The sequence below is a fragment of the Scomber japonicus genome, chromosome 9 (genome assembly GCF_027409825.1).
Source record: "Scomber japonicus isolate fScoJap1 chromosome 9, fScoJap1.pri, whole genome shotgun sequence".
Lineage (NCBI taxonomy): Eukaryota > Metazoa > Chordata > Actinopteri > Scombriformes > Scombridae > Scomber > Scomber japonicus.
Genome location: NC_070586.1, coordinates 14872431 through 14892560, shown reverse-complemented (window position 1 = coordinate 14892560; position 20130 = coordinate 14872431). Strand labels below are relative to the sequence as shown.

General features: G+C 36.9%; 1 protein-coding gene across 1 annotated transcript; it reads left to right on the top strand.

Moving 5' to 3' along the window:
- Positions 1-2149: 2149 nt before the first annotated feature.
- LOC128364894 (integrin alpha-2-like) lies at positions 2150-19526 on the top strand. The gene is made up of 30 exons (XM_053325514.1): positions 2150-2198; positions 3391-3514; positions 5490-5599; positions 5837-5928; positions 6406-6520; positions 7212-7339; positions 7455-7603; positions 7792-7942; positions 8329-8494; positions 8730-8806; positions 9411-9549; positions 9804-9949; positions 10154-10297; positions 10878-11081; positions 11211-11341; positions 11526-11689; positions 11991-12142; positions 12507-12617; positions 12881-12966; positions 14665-14806; positions 15008-15091; positions 15196-15272; positions 15371-15454; positions 15567-15669; positions 15762-15872; positions 16321-16431; positions 17142-17255; positions 17365-17454; positions 17839-17955; positions 19437-19526. The coding sequence occupies exons 1-30, from the start codon at positions 2150-2152 to the stop codon at positions 19524-19526; spliced, it is 3561 nt and encodes a 1186-aa protein (XP_053181489.1).
- The last annotated feature ends 604 nt before the right edge of the window (positions 19527-20130 follow it).

Below are 20130 nucleotides of genomic sequence, written 5' to 3'. Positions count from 1 at the left end.
CTATACATAATAGGCATTTAAGCTCAGTCCCAATACTTGGGTCAAACAGCTGCTGTCATTCTTAACTCAGACTGTCATCATTTCTAATGGATGTAATTAGGCTGTAATAAGTAGTTTCAGCCTTTCAAACCAATACCGCACACTTTTCATAACTTAATGCCTTAACTAAGTGCAAATGTTGCCCAATAAAATGAGCACTGGGTTGGCCTTGAGTTTCATCCTTGGAAGGCAGCAGAATAAATCTGACTGAGGAAAGTGAAAAAAGGGGCACTTTACTCTCTGTCATTACCACTACTGAGTGTCCTTTAGCTAAGCCCCAGGTGGTCAGGTGGGCAGCTTCTAGATGTGAATGTGTGTAACTGTGTGAGTGGGATCATGATGTTCATACATAAGAAAGCTATGAAGGTTGAAAATAAAATAAATATATTTTTACTTTTGATGTCCAAGACTGCATGTGTGTCATGTCCACATGCTGCAGCTTTCTGGTGGTTGCCTTTTAATTATTTATTTAGTGAATAGTTCTTTATAGCGTCTATAAAATAGCAATATAGGCGAGAAATATAATAACATCAATAGAGTATAAAAATATCAAGCAGAGGGTATTCAACTGTACAGCATGAGTCTGCAGACCAGAGCAGGTTGAATTCAGGTCACTGGCAACTTATGTCACGGTAATGTTTCTTGAAGATTTCCTCTGTCATATATCTGCTATGGTGGGGATGCTCAGTGCCAACAGATAAAACAGTTTATTGTACTGAGTAGCTGCCAAGTGTGAATATGTGAATGTGGTGATTGTATTCATAGGTAATAAAGCTATACACTGTTGCCCATAAAGTTAGAATAATTTTGTTTTCAGACACATTCCTCTTTTTATTTTCTATTTATACACATCACTAATCATCTTTGACCAGGTGCAATGAGATTGATCAATACAGTTTTGAGAAGATATACACTTTATCTATCAAGAATAACTCACATTGTCACAATCATTTCAAGAGAAGAAGTAAAAATGGGCAACAGTGTATATTAACTTTCACTGCCTTGTATATGTTAAGCTAAAAAAATCATTGAATCCTACATTTCGCATAATGAAACCAAAAATATTGTGTGTGTGTGTGTGTGTGTGTGTGTGTGTGTGTGTGTGTGTGTGTGTGTGTACACGTTATTTCCTGTCTATCTGTCCACATCTTTCAAATTCCACATGCAGTTCGTAACAAAGGCGTTCTGTTATAAAGCTGTAGTCTCTAAGCGCAAAACGACATGACGTTATTTTCTTTCTAACTGTTTCCAAGGAGTGACTAGCACTTCCAATTACCACTAATTTGATCTTTATCTGTAAAATTAGTTCCCTTGTATGAACTAAATATTGACTTCTTTGTGACATTATATGATGTAATTATCCATGAGCAACAAATGTCCCACGCATCTTTCAACTCCCTGCCCATTTCCTTCCCGGTCTCACACATATTCCAAACAAAGTGCTTACATAGTTTTTCAGTAAAAGGAGGGGGAAAAAGACATTGTTTTTTTCTTCTATATGTCATAACCTACAGTATATGTTTCTTGATTTTCTTATTTCCATTTTAGAGAACTTGTCTCAACCATTTCTGTTCAGCAACAAGTTGTAAATATATGGAATAGAGGTTTTAGGATGATGACAGAGTCTCAAATCGTTAGACGTTAATTGGTGATGTGTCTATTCTTTACCTGACAGCTGTTGATTTAAGTGCTATTTGTCCACTGGTGATGTGGCTCTGGATTGGCAGCTCACGAGGGTTTAAAAGTACGTCTGATGACAGATGTGGACTTGTTTTAAACACTGACATTGTTTAATCTTATAGACTGCTACTTTGTATGGGGTCATAGCTCACTTTACATGTCTTATTCGTTTGGCTCGTTCCCAGAGTTATCTGTCTGCTCATAACTGGACTTCAGCTGCAGTATGCTGTTTCGTAAGTCAGACACACTACACACTTCACACACCCTTTAATGACACTTGGGTCAAAGATTGTAAACGCAGGTAAAACAGGGCGAGCCTTGTGTCCTTATTTAGAGTGTCCGGTGCGTCCCCGCTGTGGCGTAACGCTGTGAAGCTGCAACTTTGACAAGTGTAGCTTCATTTATTCACCGCTCACTAATGGAATAAACGATGGAGTGCTTCTGGAGGAATACCTTGTTGTTCACTATTATCGTCATTTGTAAGTATCTAATATCTTTTGTTTCTTTGAACTTATTATTTTCACCATAATGTGCCGCCGTCCTCTTCCCCAAAACAGCGTAAAGTAGGTTCAAGCTATAGTTTTATATCGTTTTACATTTGGAGTTGGTAGCGTTGTTTAGTCGTTGTTTAGACTACATCATTGAACTTTGGGATTTGAATGATAACATGTTTTATACACTTAAAAAAGCACCAGATGAGTATGTTGCTGAGTAGGATTTAGGTGAATGGTTTTGACGCGTTGAGCTATTGTTTTGAATTTGATTTCACACCACCGTGCAGCTTTTCTTCCTTGTCTCATCAACAGTATTAAACACACCCAACGTCCATGAATTAAATAAGACTAGATGTATTGTTTTACCGTACATCCTATAGCCTGTAATGGAGAAATAATCACTGTTTATGTTGCTCGATGTCAGCTCCATAACCGGTGGACGCTTTCATCGTACACTTCCACGGTACAGCCAGACACTTTGAATTATTCTCTACTATGCATAGGCCTATTTATTGTTTCCGAAATGAAAGGAAGTATATAAAGTGTTGTATAGTCCGGTTAGGAGGCAAAGTGCTATTTCGTGTTGCAGGTGAACGGGCGTGGTAGGGGGCTGTGCCATATTAAAGGTCTCCTGAGTCCATTACCCATCCACATTCCTCTCCCTGCTTTTTTTTTTAGGGAAAGGCAGGCTTATAGTTGAGCTTTGCCTGTGTGGGCTTGTGGGTCTGATACTGCAGCAAGACTGACTGGAAGACAGGCACATTCCATGTCCTGAGGGGGTATTCAGAGGGCTCTTGTTTAAATGTATCTACAGAGAAACACACTGTTCCGGGATGAGGGATGTCTTTAATGCAAGGTTGTGCATTTGTTGAAGCCTATGACCTTCATTTGCTGTTGACCTTTATCAGTGGGTTGCCTTGCCCCCTCTGAGTCAAACTAATGTGCATGATTCAGACACAAAAACCACCCTGACTCAGCGGAGGAAGTAAGGTTGTCTGACAAGATATCAAATCTCTTCATGAAAATCAAACTCAGTCATGATGATGAGTTATTTTGTAATGAGGCCTAATTGGACAAACAGGTAAGGTCCGCTTGCATAACATGGTGTTGTAGAGGTACAATTAAACTGAAACTATCAGTCTAATTGTCATGCAACCTCGTCTTTCTTCTCCACCAGGTGACAGAATCTGCTACTCTCAGTCTTTCAACGTTGGAACTGCAGGAACCAAGATTTTCAGCGGACCAGCAGCAGAGGAGTTTGGCTATACAGTCCAACAAACAACGAACCATGAAGGCCAATGGTATGAATTTTAAGTCATACAAGGATTTAGTGAAATGAAATTAGAGTAATTTTCTCTGCCATTATTACTTCCACTATGAATATAATATGTTTAATTCAGAGACTGCATGTGTGTCATATCCAGGTGATGTAGCTTTCAATTGGTGTGCAGTTAAATTATTAATTTAGTTAAATTTGCTTTGCTGCGTCTTTGAAATAGCAATTTAGGTGAAAATTATAATGACACCAAGAGTGTATATAATAACACACAGAGAGCATTTTACTCTGGAGCAAAATAAGTGACCACTTTTAGAGAGACACACTGTCAGCACCAGCCAGCAGACCAGAACAGGCTGAATTCAGGTAATTTAAAACCTAATTCACTGTAACATATGTGTGTTGTGTTCCTGAAACTGTGCAAAAATGTATTGAGGCACTATTTTGAATTGATTTTGAAAATTGAGTTATGTGGTTGTCGAGCTGTGTAATGTTTAGGTATTCTCACAAAGCTCAGGTGACACTGAACTTTTCTTGGCACATATTACAGCATGCCTGTGCACTACACTGCCACCACTACCCTGTACTGGTGACACCAAGCGAGATCTGGGTCAGGGTCTGACCCCAATTCAACATCTTATTCTTATCTAAGAGGAATTAAATTTGTGATGGTGTTCGTTGCTGAGCTACATGCACAACAAGGTCTAGAAATCTCTGTTGTTGCACCACAGTTGTAGCACCACCTGTTAGCTTAAATGTGTCTTGTCAAAGTCTTCTTATCCCTCTCTTTCATTAGGACTTTTTTTTACACTTACAACAACCAATATATTGATGTTGCAGTAAAATCTTAAATCTTATACCACCATCCTGGGAAAATTCCCACAAAATAGTAAACACTAGTAAACAGGAATTTGAGCCTCCACAGCCATTCACAATCCTGTGGCATTTGAAGCTTCCCTACTCATTTGTAACATTTAGTTAAACAGTAACTACACTTCTTAGCAATGTCTGGATGTCTCTGAGTCACAGTCTCACTGAGTAACTCACAGCCGGAAGGACCAAGTTGTCACCATGTGATTGTGGTCTCAGTAAGTATGACATACATCTTGTTTACTGTCCTCTTAATAATAAACAAGAATGATGTGATCCACTTACTGAGCGTTCCTGATTTGATACTATGAGACATTGTGAAACTGATGTAGAATTTTCTGTCAGCTGTATAAACAGTGTTGGGAATTAAATCTCACTTTTACAAGTGGTTCTGGATTTTGACAAATGTTTAAATTCTCCTCCACTCAAAAAAGTATTGTCTTTATTGTTTCTTCAGTTTGATGTTTGAGCTTCACTGTACAGTGTATGTGTGGAGTTTGACAGTAGAAGGGCTGTTATTATATGTATCTGCTGATGAAAGTTTGGAAAGTTTATCTGTGTTTTTCTGTGTTTAAGGCGTGTACCTCCATGCATGATTTACCACTTCATAACTTCTTTCAGGAGAATTATGATCTAATGTTCAACTTACGCAATTGTGATGTGGAAACCTGAAGCCTCCACTGCTAAGAATGGATTTGTCTGTAAATTAGGAGACATATTGTGTCCAGCAGTCAAACTTTTAAAATAAAAAGTATTTGCTTATTCATATATTGTGAATTTCTCAATTAGCGTTGGGGACGAGACATTTCAGAATGTCTAACCAGAAAATGTTATTATGTTATTATTCAATGCAAATATTTTTATATTTCTCAAAACATGTCTGGAGGAGATCTTAAATACAAATGAATGATAGCTTCAACACCAGTAAGCAACACCTGAATGTTGTCATGTGGGTGTGAACTTGAAGTTATGTTCTATAGATAATTCTGTAGCCATTGGTGGCATTAGCTATCCATTTAGCTACTGCATGTACAGACGGCTACGTGCTGTTCACAGAAACACTGAGTGATGACTGTTATGGTGGGTGTTTATAAGAGTGAGAAAGAGATTTATTTTGTTGTTTTCTGTAGGCTCCTGGTTGGTGCTCCATGGAGTGGTTTCAGTCGAAACAGGAAGGGGGATGTTTACAAGTGTCCAGTCTCAGGGTCCAGAAACAGCTGTGACAAGCTCAACCTACAAGGTACAGTTTAGTGTTTTTTTTTTGTTTAGCAAATATTAGTCAAGTACTTAAAATGCCTAAATAGGACTGAAAAGGTACTTCACCTTATAATGTCAAAACCCATTTTCTGTTTCTGTATGCAATGCATATTTTGAGCTTATGATAATTATACATGTTGACTGTTTACATTCCAAATTTAACAACTATATAATTTTTAATGAAAGAGCTTATTTGATGTCTTTCTTTCTATATCAACAGATTCTGTCAGTATTCCAGATGTCAAAAACATACTTAACAACATGTCACTGGGGTTGACTCTTACTCGGGGGCGTACAGTAGATGATTTGATGGTATGTGCGTCAGTGTTTGTGGGTTTTCTCACAAAGTGTCAAGTGTGAATCGAAGTCATGTTGCACAGAGATTGGCACATTTATTTTTTTGTAACCTAAAATATTACATATTTAATCTGTTTCTTGTGTTTGTGTTCGGTCATTTATTAGTATACTTGCTTCAATTGGAAAATGTATCATTTAGGTAGATGATACATAATGCTCCCTTGAAGTGCTGTCAGAAATACTGTAAAAGAAGGACACACTTGGATGGTGAAACAAAATGGTTAAACTTGTTGACTCATAATTTCCTGTAAAGTTTGTGTTGAAATGATGACTTTTTGGTGAGGGGATAAAGTGACTGCTGTAAACCTGTTTGTTGCAGGTTTCACTTTGATGCTATTTCCCACCAAAATAACTTTGATATAGTATGAGCTATTACTAAACTGAAGATCACATTAAGTCTTTTCTCTTTTCTTCTGTTGTCATCTGATACAGATGTGTGGTCCTCTGTGGGGACAGCTTTGTGGCACTCAGGACTTCTATCCAGGAATATGTGCAAGATTAAATCCCCTATTTCAACCTCAACCTGCCTTCTCTCCTGCTCTCCAGAGTAAGACTGGCTTGATTTGGTTCTTGATCATTTGAGTTGTGTGTAGTTTAATATATTTATTTTTAGGACTGATTTCTTGCCTTTTAAGACAGGTTTCAGCTCCTACCAGAGTGGTAGAAATCCACCACATTGATATACATTTGCTTCAGTGTTTGCCATGTTACTTATGTTGTTTGGTGTTAATGCAGTTGAGTTAGTTGTGAGTTTAGGTAACTGTTTTGAAAACGGTTTCCTCTGGGTGCATTCAAGTGCTGGTTAAAAACTGTGACATAATAGATTTTAAAGTAGGCTCATTAACACCAACCATTTTAACACAATGGCTGTGGCTAGTTCAAATTTACAGCTGGTAAATTTAGCTTTTTATCACATAGCTCACCCGTGTTCTGCTTTATATGAATTACTTCCACATTCTGAATGTCTGAGCTTTCTTGAATACACCAACAAGAAAGAGCCTCTGCTTGATTGCATGTTTAGCCACTTGATAATGTAATTTTAACCAGCTGAAACAGGCAACGGTTAAACATGATATAATGTATATCTATATCTGTATCTATATGAGCTGAAACCAGTGTCAGAATAAACATTCACCTTCAGAAAATGGTCAGCAGTAATGTGAAGTGTATAATAACAGTTTGATTCATCACTGCTGCTCACATGTATTATTATAATTCCCCTCTTGTGACTTTTATAGCATGTGGAGGACCCATGGACATTGTGATTGTTTTGGATGGCTCCAACAGTATTTATCCTTGGGATCCAATGAATGCATTTCTCCAGAAACTAATACCTACACTTGACATCGGGCCCAAAACCACCCAGGTAACATCTTGTTTCAGTGGCCATAATGATGATCTTGTGTTAATTCACGTTTTGTTTTGTTTGTTTGTTTGTTTCATGGTCATTACCTAAAAAAATGTATGCTTTATCATACCAGGTTAGCGTCATTCAATATGGAGTTGATAACAAGCTTGAATTCAAACTGAACCAGTATGAAACCAAAGATCAAGTGCTTGTTGCAGTGTCCAGAATCTCACAAAAGTATGGTACTTCTACCAATACATTCGGTGCGATTAGATATGCCAGGTTGGTGTTGCAGTGATACTGCCTTTCTATGTCTTTATTTATTTATGTGTGTGTTTGATTTTAACATCGCTCAGTTTTAGAACAATGTTATTATGGCATGTAGTCAATGTTTAATCTCCTGAAAAGTTTTTTGTGTGATAGTAACTTTCGTAAAGAGTAAGTGTCCACTCTCTTGTCCACTCTCTTAGTCAGTTGGGTTTTGATCCGAGTAACGGAGGCCGACCGGGCGCTGCCAAGGTGATGGTTGTCGTCACTGATGGCGAGTCTCATGATGTGTCCCTTAGAGATGCAGTCCTTGCAGAATGTGAGCGAAAAGGCATCACCCGCTTTGGTATTGCTGTAAGTTATGACCCGCCGGTGAAACTACTCTTATACTGTATACACAGTACAGTAGTGACATTCTTAAATTTTGTTTTCTAATAATAGTGTTCTACATTTTAGAAATACATTCTGTTTATCATTAAATATAACCATCTTATAATATTCAACAATATTTTACACAACCTTATTTTGAAAAATATTATTATTGTTTCTCTGAGCAAAAAAAGCATATAGCTTTGGTTATCTTCTTAATTATTATACACATGAGCAGGTCTTTAGATATGACCTAATTCTGATATCCAAATCTAACATTTGTAATTAATTAATTTGATGTTTTAATTTACCAGTATAATTAGCTAGACATCAGTCACTGTGTGAATTTTGTGATAATCTCCACCCTTTAGGTGCTGGGTTATTACATCAGAACCAACAAAGACACAAGTAACCTCATTGAAGAAATAAAATCCATTGCCAGTTCACCCATAGAAAAGTACTTCTTCAATGTGTCTGAAGAAGCAGCTCTCTCCACCATTGCAGGAACTCTGGGGAGCCGCATCTTCAACATAGAGGGTATATATTATTTCAATTCACTTCCTGTGTGTGTGTTATGCTGATATGTAATTTTCTTGACACTAGTCATACACTTACTTCAAAAGTGCTTTCAAAAAGACTCATCCAGGCCAGTCACTGCATGTCTGATCCTAAGGCAGATTGAGTACTCTCACATCTTGTACTTTGCTTCATTCTTGATCTGCTCCACTGATTCAGATTTTGGTGTTTATACAATTCTTTGTCTTATCACAAGGCACTGGAAAAGGAGGTGACAACTTCAAGATGGAGATGTCCCAGGTGGGGTTCAGCGCTCACTACTCCAGCAAACAGGTACAGATCGAGCGCTGCTTTGTACAGCTCTAAAACGGTGACCATGTTTTGATGTTTTTAACACAGACACTGTGCCTGTTACACACACACGGGCACGCAGCAGCACACAAACATGCAGAACATTACAAATAAAAGGATTACAATGTGAATTCATATTATGATGTACATCATCATATTAAAAATACATGTCTTATTAGTTATTCATAATATTTATCAGATTTAATTAATTGTAAAAAAAATGAATGAAAAGAATGATCCTTCCACTGTTTTTTTTTTTTGGAGGGGTGTGGGGGGGGTGTGTGTGTGTGTGTGGGGGGGGGTGTTCACCTAACAACTGTATGAAAGGTTAACATGATTAAAACAGTTTATGAACAATATTTAACACATATTCTTAAGATGACATGGATCAGGTTTATGTTCTCACGCTTTTCTACACTTATAGTATGTTTATAGTATAGTTTGCTTCTCATCATTTTTTCTCATTTTAACTAGAGCAAGTGAATAATTTGAAACCTAAATATATTCTAAAATATAACAAATAAACTATTAACGGCTGTACTACAATCTCTTATTGAATCTGCTGACTGACCTTTTACTTTTCCAGGATGTGATTATGCTGGGAGCAGTGGGAGCTTATGGTTGGAGTGGGACCGTCGTCCATCAAACTGGGTCAAAATTTGACATTTTTCCTTCCTCTGCCTTTGAGGGAATTCTTCAAGACAGAAACCACAGCTCATTACTGGGTAGTTATTTTCACTTGACCTCTTATTTACTAATTACATTGAGGGGTTGTTTGTTTGTTTACTTTAGTTTGGGGTTTACATAAAGTTGCACTATTATCAAAATCTATGTCCATGTATCTATTATCAAGATCCTATTGCTTTAAGAGAAACTTAAATGTGTTTTCCATGTATAATACTGCCCTAACATGATGTAACGATGGCTGATTTGAGTTCAGGTTTTCACTTGTAAACTTTAAATTTGTCGAAATTTCCAGGTTACTCCGTCAGCACGCTGAGTGATGGATCTACTGAATACTTTGTGGCTGGTGCACCTCGTTCCAACCACTCTGGTCAAGTTATTGTCTACACCATCAACGCCCAGAAGCAAGCCTCTATCATAGATTCAGAAAGAGGGAAACAGGTACTTATTTTAGAAATTAAGGCATTCACCTTTTCCCCAAAATCCAACTTTACTATATAATGTAGGGATTTCAGCTGAAGCCCGGGGGTCAATAAGTTGTCCTGCTACTGCAGCTTTTCACCCCTAAATTCTATATTAATACATTTTGTGAAGTCAAACATATAAAATTCAACACTAGTAAACAGCTGGCAATTGCTTTCATAGATTGGGTCATACTTTGGAAGCGTTCTGTGCTCTCTGGATGTGGACAAAGACAGAGTGACGGACATTCTGCTGGTCGGTGCACCCATGTTTATGAGCGAGCTGAAGAGAGAACAAGGCCGGGTCTACCTCTTTTCTGTCACCAAGGTAAAAATCAGCATAATGTAACTTTTAAAGTAACACCTTTTGGTCTGGATTTCCTCTGTAACAGTGCACAGGAAAGTAAGCATCACTCTTCCTATTTTGGCATAAAGATGAATAGTTTATGGCAACTGGAGAGTTATTAAAACAACTGATGATGATGATGATGATTACAATAGTGGATTTTGTAATCAGTGGCTGCTCAGTTTCCTTTCATGATTTATTCAATACTGGTGGGAACTAAACATAGACGTAAGAACCAAATTTTAAGATAGTGGCAGCACAGTGGCTCAGTGGTTAGCACTGTTGCTTCACCTTGTATCCTCTCACTGTCAAAAGACATATATTTTAGGTTAATACTCCTGCCACTGTCAAAAAGACCTTGAGTTGGTCCCAGAACATTGTGACTGCCTGCTGCACTTTTTTTTTTTTTTTTTTTAAATGTATGTGAGTGCAGAAAAATGACAATAAACTCTGAATCTTATCTTATCTTACATGAATTCCATTTATAATTATCTTTGAATTTGAAGGAATCATGGAAGGAATCATCAGGAAGCATTCATATTATTTTCTGTCTTATCTTAAGGGTATACTGAATGAACAGGGATTCCTCAATGGTCCGGCTCCAACTGAGAATGCACGTTTTGGAATGTCCGTTTCTGCCGCTCCTGACCTGGATCTTGATGGTTACAATGATGTTGTTGTTGGCGCACCACTAGAGGAGAAAGGGAAAGGCGTCATCTATATCTACAATGGGAGGGAGAAGACAATAAACAAAGAGTTCTCACAGGTAACAAGAAATATTTGTGTTTAATATCTGACCAACTGAGAAGAGTTTTTCCTCCCATTTGACAAATCTATTATATTTCATTTCTGTAACTCAGAGTACAAGAGTAATTATAATGTTTTATCTTTTCAGAGAATATTTGGCTCCAAACTTGATCCTCAAATAAAGTATTTTGGAAGGTCCCTTGATAGCTACAAAGATCTGAATGGTGATACACTCCCTGACATCTCAGTTGGTGCCTATGGTAAAGTGGTCCAGCTCTGGTGAGTTAAGCTAGAATAATATGTTTGAATAATGATAACTTGTATACAATTGAGAATAATGAAAAATGGAGTAGATGATGTAATGACTTTCCATATTATATTATTTATTGTTTATTAAGTTCACTCTTTAAATCGATTATTTTAGAATCGCCATAACTAATGATAAATTACATTTGATTTTCAGGTCCCGTGGTGTGGCATCAGTTTCAGCTACAGCTTCTTTCAACCCTGATAAAATCAACATTTTCAGCAAACCCTGTAACATTGGCGGACGCCAGCTTTCATGTTTCATCACCAAACTCTGTTTTGATGCAACGTTCAAGCCCAAGAACCCTGTTGGACCCATTGGTAAGTCTGAACATCTGTTAGCCTTAAGGTGTGATTCCTATGTTCTATTGTTTAATTGGGTATTTTGGGAAATATGCTTATGCTTGTGTTGCTGAGATGAGAAGAACAATATCCCTCTTGTTGTTGAGACTGGTATCAATCTTCTCCTCTAACTCTCAGCAAGAAAGCAAATAAATATATTTCCCAAAATGTTAAATTATCACATTAAAATGTTGAAATCCCATCCTAATGGTTCTCAAGAAAAATGATTGATTTCAGATGTCGAGTGTTTTATATTAAATACTTTATTCACTTTTTTCAGATATATCCTACACTTTGACTCTGGATGCTGACTTGCAGTCCTCTCGTGTTACCTCAAGAGGAATGTTCACAAAAAACAATGAACGCTTACTTACAGAAAATGCAAAAATATCATCTACACCCCTCTGTCAAGAATACCAAGTTTATGTTCAGGTAATGGATGGATGAAGATTATCTGTTGTTTATTTATGATTCAGTGTGCAGTCATCACGGAGCATCAGTGGCTGTTATTAAGTGTGCACCTTGATGTGATAAGGCTTGCAGAGATTATAGGGTTGTACAAAGCTCTTATGAGCACTGTACATTCATTAAAAATGACACACAAACCACTTAAAAAAGAACTGACATGTCTTTCGAATGGATAATAGTAGCCTTTAGTTGACAGATTAGTTATATACCTTTACAGTTGGTCATTTCTGCATTATAGGGATATTACTTCATGTTTATCATTCCAATGTAGACATTAAGCAGCTTGGAAGTGATCCCCTGAGTTGTCCATGTCTCTTTTTTTTAACAGGAGACGCCAGATTTTGTCAATTCCCTCAGTCTGAAAGTAGAAATCCAGCAACAGAATGAAAACGCGAATCCTGTCCTCGATATTTCCTCTCCGAGTGCCTGGCAGTTCTTTGTAAGTGACACTGTACATGATATCGCTGGTTGTATCTGTGTTCAGTTTTTTTTACAGAGGTGTTTGTACAGTCATTGGAAATAACATGGTGTGTGTGTGTCTGATGATTACTAGTGTTTCACTAAGTCACGCAAAGACATAACAAACATCAAGAATAACGTTCATCCAAGGAAGGAAGATACAATATAGTAAATGTCCTTTATGTTGTGTTTTTCCAAAAGAATGTGAAATACACAGCTGAAACAGCTCTGTTGTTGTTTCAGAACCCGTTCACAAAAGACTGCGGCTCTGATGACGTGTGCGTTAGTGATCTTGTGCTGAGTGTGAAGACAGACACAAAGGCGTCCAGGTGAGACTCACTGACTTGCCTCAGTTGTACAATACCACGTGTAAAATGACATACTACTGCTCATTATCTATATATAATATAGTGTTTAAGAGGTAATGAGCTCTGCTGCAGGTATTCACTTGTTGTGTAATTATGTCCCCGGGATAAATACTTTAGTTGATCGAGTTTATATTGAAAGTAAGGACATGTTTGGGCAAAGCAATGTTTTCATTTACTGTGTCTTCTTTATAAACTGAGGGTAAGTGATGATCACAAAGGCAATGAAATGCAGTTTTAGTTTTTTCCCAAAACAAGGTTAGGAAACCAGTAAAGTCACATACCTGATAAATTCACATCATGACCTATTACAGAGAACAGTCCTGACCTGCTATATGTGAAATCTGCCCTGAGATATCATCTGTTGTGATTAGGCACCATATAAATAAAACGGACTTAACTTGAAATATATATGTGTACCAATCAGAATTAAGCAATATCTGAACCAGAATCTGAAGACAGCTGGGTTGTTCACTTACGAAGGAGGCAGGCCAACATCAATCAAATTTAATCAAACCACACCTACACAGTCCTGATAAAATTGATTTATGAGTTTTTGTGTGTTAAATTCGTAATAGATTTGTTCTCCGAAGTCTGATTTTGAGTGCTTCATTTTTAGTCATGAATAGATTTAAGTTTTTATTCATTTGATGTGGTTTTTTGAAACAGTTTTTTAGTGTCAAAGTCAGTGACTGATGTGGTTAGAAAGTCTGAATTACACTTGATTACAATTACACTGCCTTTAACACATATGTTTGCTGTGGTTATACACCATATTTACAGTTTATTATTATTTGTGTACATGACTATGTAAAAGCACGTCGAGGGGCCGCTGAAGACTAACAGACATAACAGACAGGCGTGATTTTCTTCACATGAAAGCAACAATAATTATCAATATCAAGAGAGTGTATCTACTTCTGTGGAGCCCAACTAAGGGAAAAAAAAGAAAAGCACTTACCCAGATTGCCTGTATGGTAGATCTGGGCCAGATAGTAACAAATGTCACGCCCTGGTAACTCCGCACAATGATTATGAAATGTTCTATTTTTACCGCTTTATGAGTGTGTCTTAATTGTCAAATAGATGCACAAGTTAGAGTTCCAGTTTACACAGCTACTTCATAGCTCATAAAATGGTTGGGTGAGACTTGTGAGCTTGGATACAGTGAGTTAATTCAGATGAAAGCATATGAACAAAGACTTTACAGAGACCATACAACACTTTTAAAAGTATTTTCCCACGTTCTAACTCATTTGATCATGTGACATTTTGCAGCTGCTATTGATTTTCATTTTTGTGTCCCTTTGGTTAAAATGTAGACTTTATTGCGTGCCACTTTTTGAGGTTCTTATTCTTAAAGCTCTGATTCACAGTATGTGCTGTATTGTACATCTCAAGTAGAATGTAGGGGCTATATTGTCCATGTAGTTAACATCAGTATGGTTCTTTATGTCTGTCTTGTACAGTATCTTGTATAAATAGTACAGGGAAGATATTTTATAGATATCAAAGACAAAAAGGAGGGAGATCAGTTTCATCATTACTTATTATTGCTGTCCTTCTGGTCAATAATGCTCTATGTGACTTGATTATGTGACATACATAAATTAAAAGACAAGACAAACGCAGTGTATATTAATTGGAGCTCTTGTGTTACAGCTCGGCACCCGTTCTAGTGAGTGACAGTAACCGAGAACTGTCATTTCAAGTCACTGTGAAGAACAAAAAGGAGAACGCCTATAACACTCAGGTCTTGGTCACATACTCCAACAACCTCTACTACTCCTCCGTCATTCCACCTGTGAGTAATTAAAGCTGTTGACATAATGTCTGTCTTACTGTAGAAAAGTTATGGACATAATTAACACTTAATCATATCAATCATATCACATAATATGAATATATTTTGTGTTGGTGAATAGTTATAATGTTTTCAGATTTACAGCCTGGTAATATACAGTAATATAAGTATCATGTACTATCCTGAATTGATCATTTACAGACGGATGGAGTAAAATGCACTTCAACTGAAGCACAAATTGTCACTTGCCAAGTGGGATACCCAGCATTAAAAACAAACGAAGAGGTAAGTGCAAGAAAGAAAGATCAGTTGCTCTATTCGTGTAAGAACATGATGTCATTTTTAATAATATATCATCAACTGTACTAATGTAAAACTTCAAATCACAGATGAAATTTCAGATCAACTTCGATTACAACCAGGAGGTGTTGCTTAAACAAGCCAAGGTGAAATTTGAGGCTAAAAGGTAAACTGAATTTAAAAAAATTAAAAACCAATAACTCTCAATTTAGGTGTCATTATGAACATATAATAATGTTATAATGGTATCCGTTTTCTTAACAGTGATGGTAAGGAGGAGAGACCTGCAGACAACACTGTGGAAATATCGATTCCTGTTCAATATGATGCAGGGATCAGTTTATTGAGGTGATTTTTCCTTTTTATCTAACTTTACTATTTATATTATATAGTAGTAGTGTAAGTTAGTGTAAGAATGACAGTTGAGAATGTGCTAATTTCCCTGATTTCTACTTCCTAGGCACTCAAATATTAATTTCTACGTGGCAGATTCTACTGCTCCGGTGATAACAACAGTGAAAAGTTTAGATGACATCGGCCCAGAGTTTAACTTTACAGTCAAGGTGCAGTAAATTGATCTGTCTCTGTAAAATATCACTGTCTCATTCATATGTTGTTAATTAAATATATGTATTGACACATACTGGATTTAAAGGTTTCAACAGGCACCTTCCCTGTCAACCTCCTGTACATGACCATAGCTCTGCCAATGAAAACCAATGGAGGAAATCAGCTCCTCTATGTTACCAAAGTGGAAACACAAGCAGTGAGTATTCAGCCAAATACACCAAATTACAAGTTATTTCAAATACAGCTTATATACACTGGGCTCTTCCACCACAAGGCACACCGCCCTATAACGTTATCCACTTTTGCCTTCTTAAAGGCTCTGTTTTTTGGTTCAGCAGCTTGTAAAAACGTAGAAGTGACAAAGTCAATGGAGATGAATTAACTGTTTTCCTCTCCACAGTGGACAGGACTTGATTGTGCTCTGTCTCTAATAGGACAAGACACCTACTATATCTGGTGGTGATCTGATGATAATACTTAACAAAATAGTCCGTTTGGTTGATTAATAAAATATAACATAACTCCTACACACTTGCTTCTTCTGAGTCAGGCAGTGTAGCATTTCTTTGGCATTTACTGTATTATTTGGAATGTAAAAACATAGAGAAGGTTTGTAAATTAATTTAAGGCTTCTCCACCCGCAGGGAGGTTCAGTCAGCTGTGACTCCAGCAGCCTGGTTGACCAGCTGAAGATTGGTGTGAAGAGCCACCAAGTCTCCTTCTCTGAGGAAAGTTTCAGAGGCATGGAGAAACTGGTCAGTCACCTTTTTCTTTGCATAATGTTCTCTTTATATATCAGCTTGTGTCACAAAAGTCATTACTGTATAGATGTTGAATAAATGAGGGCAACCAGTGATGAAAATCATCTAATAATCAAATGTAAATCTGCCCCAAATGTACATCTCATGAATATATGTAAGTGCACATAAGAAAAAATAGTTTTCATCATACACTCATGTATTTGTTATTTTTTGCATAATTCATGTAATGTTTTTTTTTATTCTTATTCCTCTACGATTTTATAGTGCATATATATTGTTTTCATTTTATTTTGCTTTTACATACCACATATTTCTCATTACTTGTTTTCATGCTTTACTGCTGGTAATATCCAAACATCTTAAATGTTATAGTTCACAGTTGTATACTGTCTTTACAAACAGTAACTAACCCTGAACAGTTGACATGTTCAGGGTTAGGGTTAATGTAAAAGTGGTGTATTAACCTCTTCCACTCACCCCCTCCTGCCCTAACCCTTTTTTAGGGGGGACGGGGGATCTTTAGGGGGAGATAGCAGGTCAACATTGTGTGCCACATAGAAATTGTATACATCATCTAAAAGCTGGGAACCTGACGATTAATTTCAGCACTGAACTTATTTTCATCAAGAAATATAACATTTTAGATAATATAAAATTATGTTTGCACTTAAAATTCAGTGTTAATTATTCCTCTTAACCAACAGGACTGCAAGAATGCAAAATGTGAGTATATAAAATGCATCATCAAAGACACTGAAGCAAAGAGCGACTACTATGTGAAAGTTAAGACTAGGATCTGGAGTGGAACCTTTATTACGGTAAATGAGTCTGATTTTTAAATAATTATTCTGCTTTTAATCGCATTACTTTTATGCTGAATTCATGCTGACACTTTCTGTGCTCTTGTGTGTGAATTTGTCATCACAGGCTACTTATCAGACTACCGAGCTGACCTGCAGTGTTGATGTTGAGACCTCCAACCCCGATTTGCTCATCATCGGCCACAAACAGTTGCCAGTAAATTCACATTTCAATGTTACAATGAAAAAATAAGGAAGGAAAATTAAGAGAGAAGTTAACCATTTCCTTTGTGGCTTATAACACTTAAACTAAACATTTTTTGTGGCTTGCATCAAATTGATGCAGTTTTTATAATTAAAGAATTGCCATTACAGTATATGTTTGAATGTACCATAGCAGAAAAAGTGATTTTAAATGTCGCCATTGCAAAATCCGTTTTGGCCATTGATCCTCATCATCAGGCACATCAGTTTCTATTACATCATATTTTTACTCTAAGTTCAATGTGCATGTGCAAGTGCCTGTTTTGTTTCATTGATGAATCTCACATTTGGAGTGAAACAGGCCATGTAGTGATACTCCTGTCCTCCTGCTGTCCAGGTGGTGGTGACAGTCAGTAAACCTGGAGAGAAAGGTGACGTTCCAGTGGGAGTGATCGTCGGCAGTGTCATAGCAGGTCTGGTGCTGTTGGCTCTGGCTGTTGGACTGCTGTGGAAGGTGAGTGTGTGTCTGTGCTTTGGTGAAAAGGATTTCAACCCGTTGAACACAAAAATGTGAATTATTTTAAGAACTTAGGCATGCCTGTTTCCTGTTTGTCAATATGTGAACATTTAACCATGGTGAGAGAGTTCACCAGAGTGGGGATCTGGTGACTTTACAAATGTACATTTTCGTGTGGATATAGCCACTGGAAATCCTAATTTTATAATCTCACCATGAAGAGTGTAGATACACAGATCCAGTGGCGATTCTAGACCAAAATTACCAGGGGGGCCAGAGAGGGGCCAACATGTTTTGAGGGGGGGCCCATGTACCTTATATTCTTCGACCTACTTTTGCCAAATATCGGCCTTTTTCTAAACCCAGTGTTGCCTAAAATACCTGCAAAAACACCTGCTTCAGCATCTGAAGCACATACAAAGCATGTAATTAATTGAATTAAAAGCTGCTGAAAACCTCATCTTGCATTAGAACATATTCATTCAGCTCTAACATACCAACTTTCTTCATTAAAAAAAAGAATGTTGAATTTCATGAGTCTAAAGCTACATCATGCAGCTCCTGGTGCTAGGGTCAATGATGAACTACACAGTATTTTGCATCAATGGGTTAATCAACTTACCTATTTCGTATTAATCTAACTGTTAAAACACAATGAGCTGCATGTCTTGTTTGAAATGAGCTATACCAATTATAGTTATTATGGAAAAATATAATGGCAAGGAATTCATCTTTTATACATCTTTTTTATTGTACATTTAAACATTAAACATTACAGATCTTTTTCGATATCCCATACTAGATTTATGATTAATCCATCTGTGTAAAATCCAATGTAGACCAATTCTACAGGGGCCCTGGCCCACCCTGGCCCCTGTCTAAAATCGCCCGTGCACAGATCCAATAAACATCAAAACGGTGCTGGACCAAAGAAGCATTGTAAAATAAAAAGAATAGATTCTGCACACATTTTGACCTATGTGCTCTTCTTCAGACTAAACAACATATATACAGTTATCATCTTAGGCTCTAAGGCATCTTAAACAGATAAGTCTTCGGTCACATGACAGTCACATAATGTATGTAAAAAATCCATTATATCACTGATCATTATATTATATACAAGTGCCAACACACGTAAAGAACATAATGATAATACTAATGCTAATGTTAACACTACCACTAATAATAATAATAACAATAATGATAACAATAAAAATAAATAATAAAGAGATATAATACAAAACTGTAAATATATAGAAATACAAAAAGGACCCTCAGAGCACAGTATTAATATATCAGGCCTGTAGTCGTCATACTTTAAGTATGGCTGTTTTTAATTAGATATAGTCTAAAAATATCTGTGCGTATATATATACTGTACAGTATATCCATTAGTGGCCTAGGTTAGAACATGTATTTTTTATAGTTTTATACTAATATAATGAAGTTGTTTACTGATGATGTTTACTTTCTAGTTTGGATTCTTCAAAAGAAAGTACCAGCAGCTTCAGAAAGAAGATGATGACGACATGCAGAGCCATCCTCACGAAAATGAAGTGCTGTGAAGTGAAGAGAAAACCTGCAGTGTTCTCCCTCCCCTGAATGTTTACAGGGTGGATACTGGTACTTCAGACGGGTTCATGTAAAGTGCAACTAGACTTAAACTCAATCGCTGGAAATTGGCCATTTGAATGAAACGGATGCTGTTCAGTTTTTGGACAGCTGGGATTCAGGCCTCTGTCCATTTTTCAGAGGATTATAGTTAGTCTTTTTGTTTTTGTACGTTGCTGTTGTGCACTGACTTTGAATACATGTAAATAACTGTATATTTTCAATATGAAAAAACCTTACAGCAATGCTTTATGTGCCAGATATGGCCTTAGTAGTTTTGGATGCAAATGTTGCCTGGGTTCTTTGGTTTTACACTGTATAACACTTCTGAATTTCCTTGTTTTGGATACTTCTGGGCAATGTGATTGATAAATGGCAGTTTGAAATAGAAATTTTAAATCTCTGAATTAGAGATTGGAAACTGTCTTGAGATCTGCTGTCACCACTGATACTCAGGGCTTTTCTTGCATTTAGATACATTTTTTCAGTAGTTTGTATGCAAAAGGAAATGATACAGATCCTGGAAAAAGTTATACATGTCATAATTCAGTCTCCTTA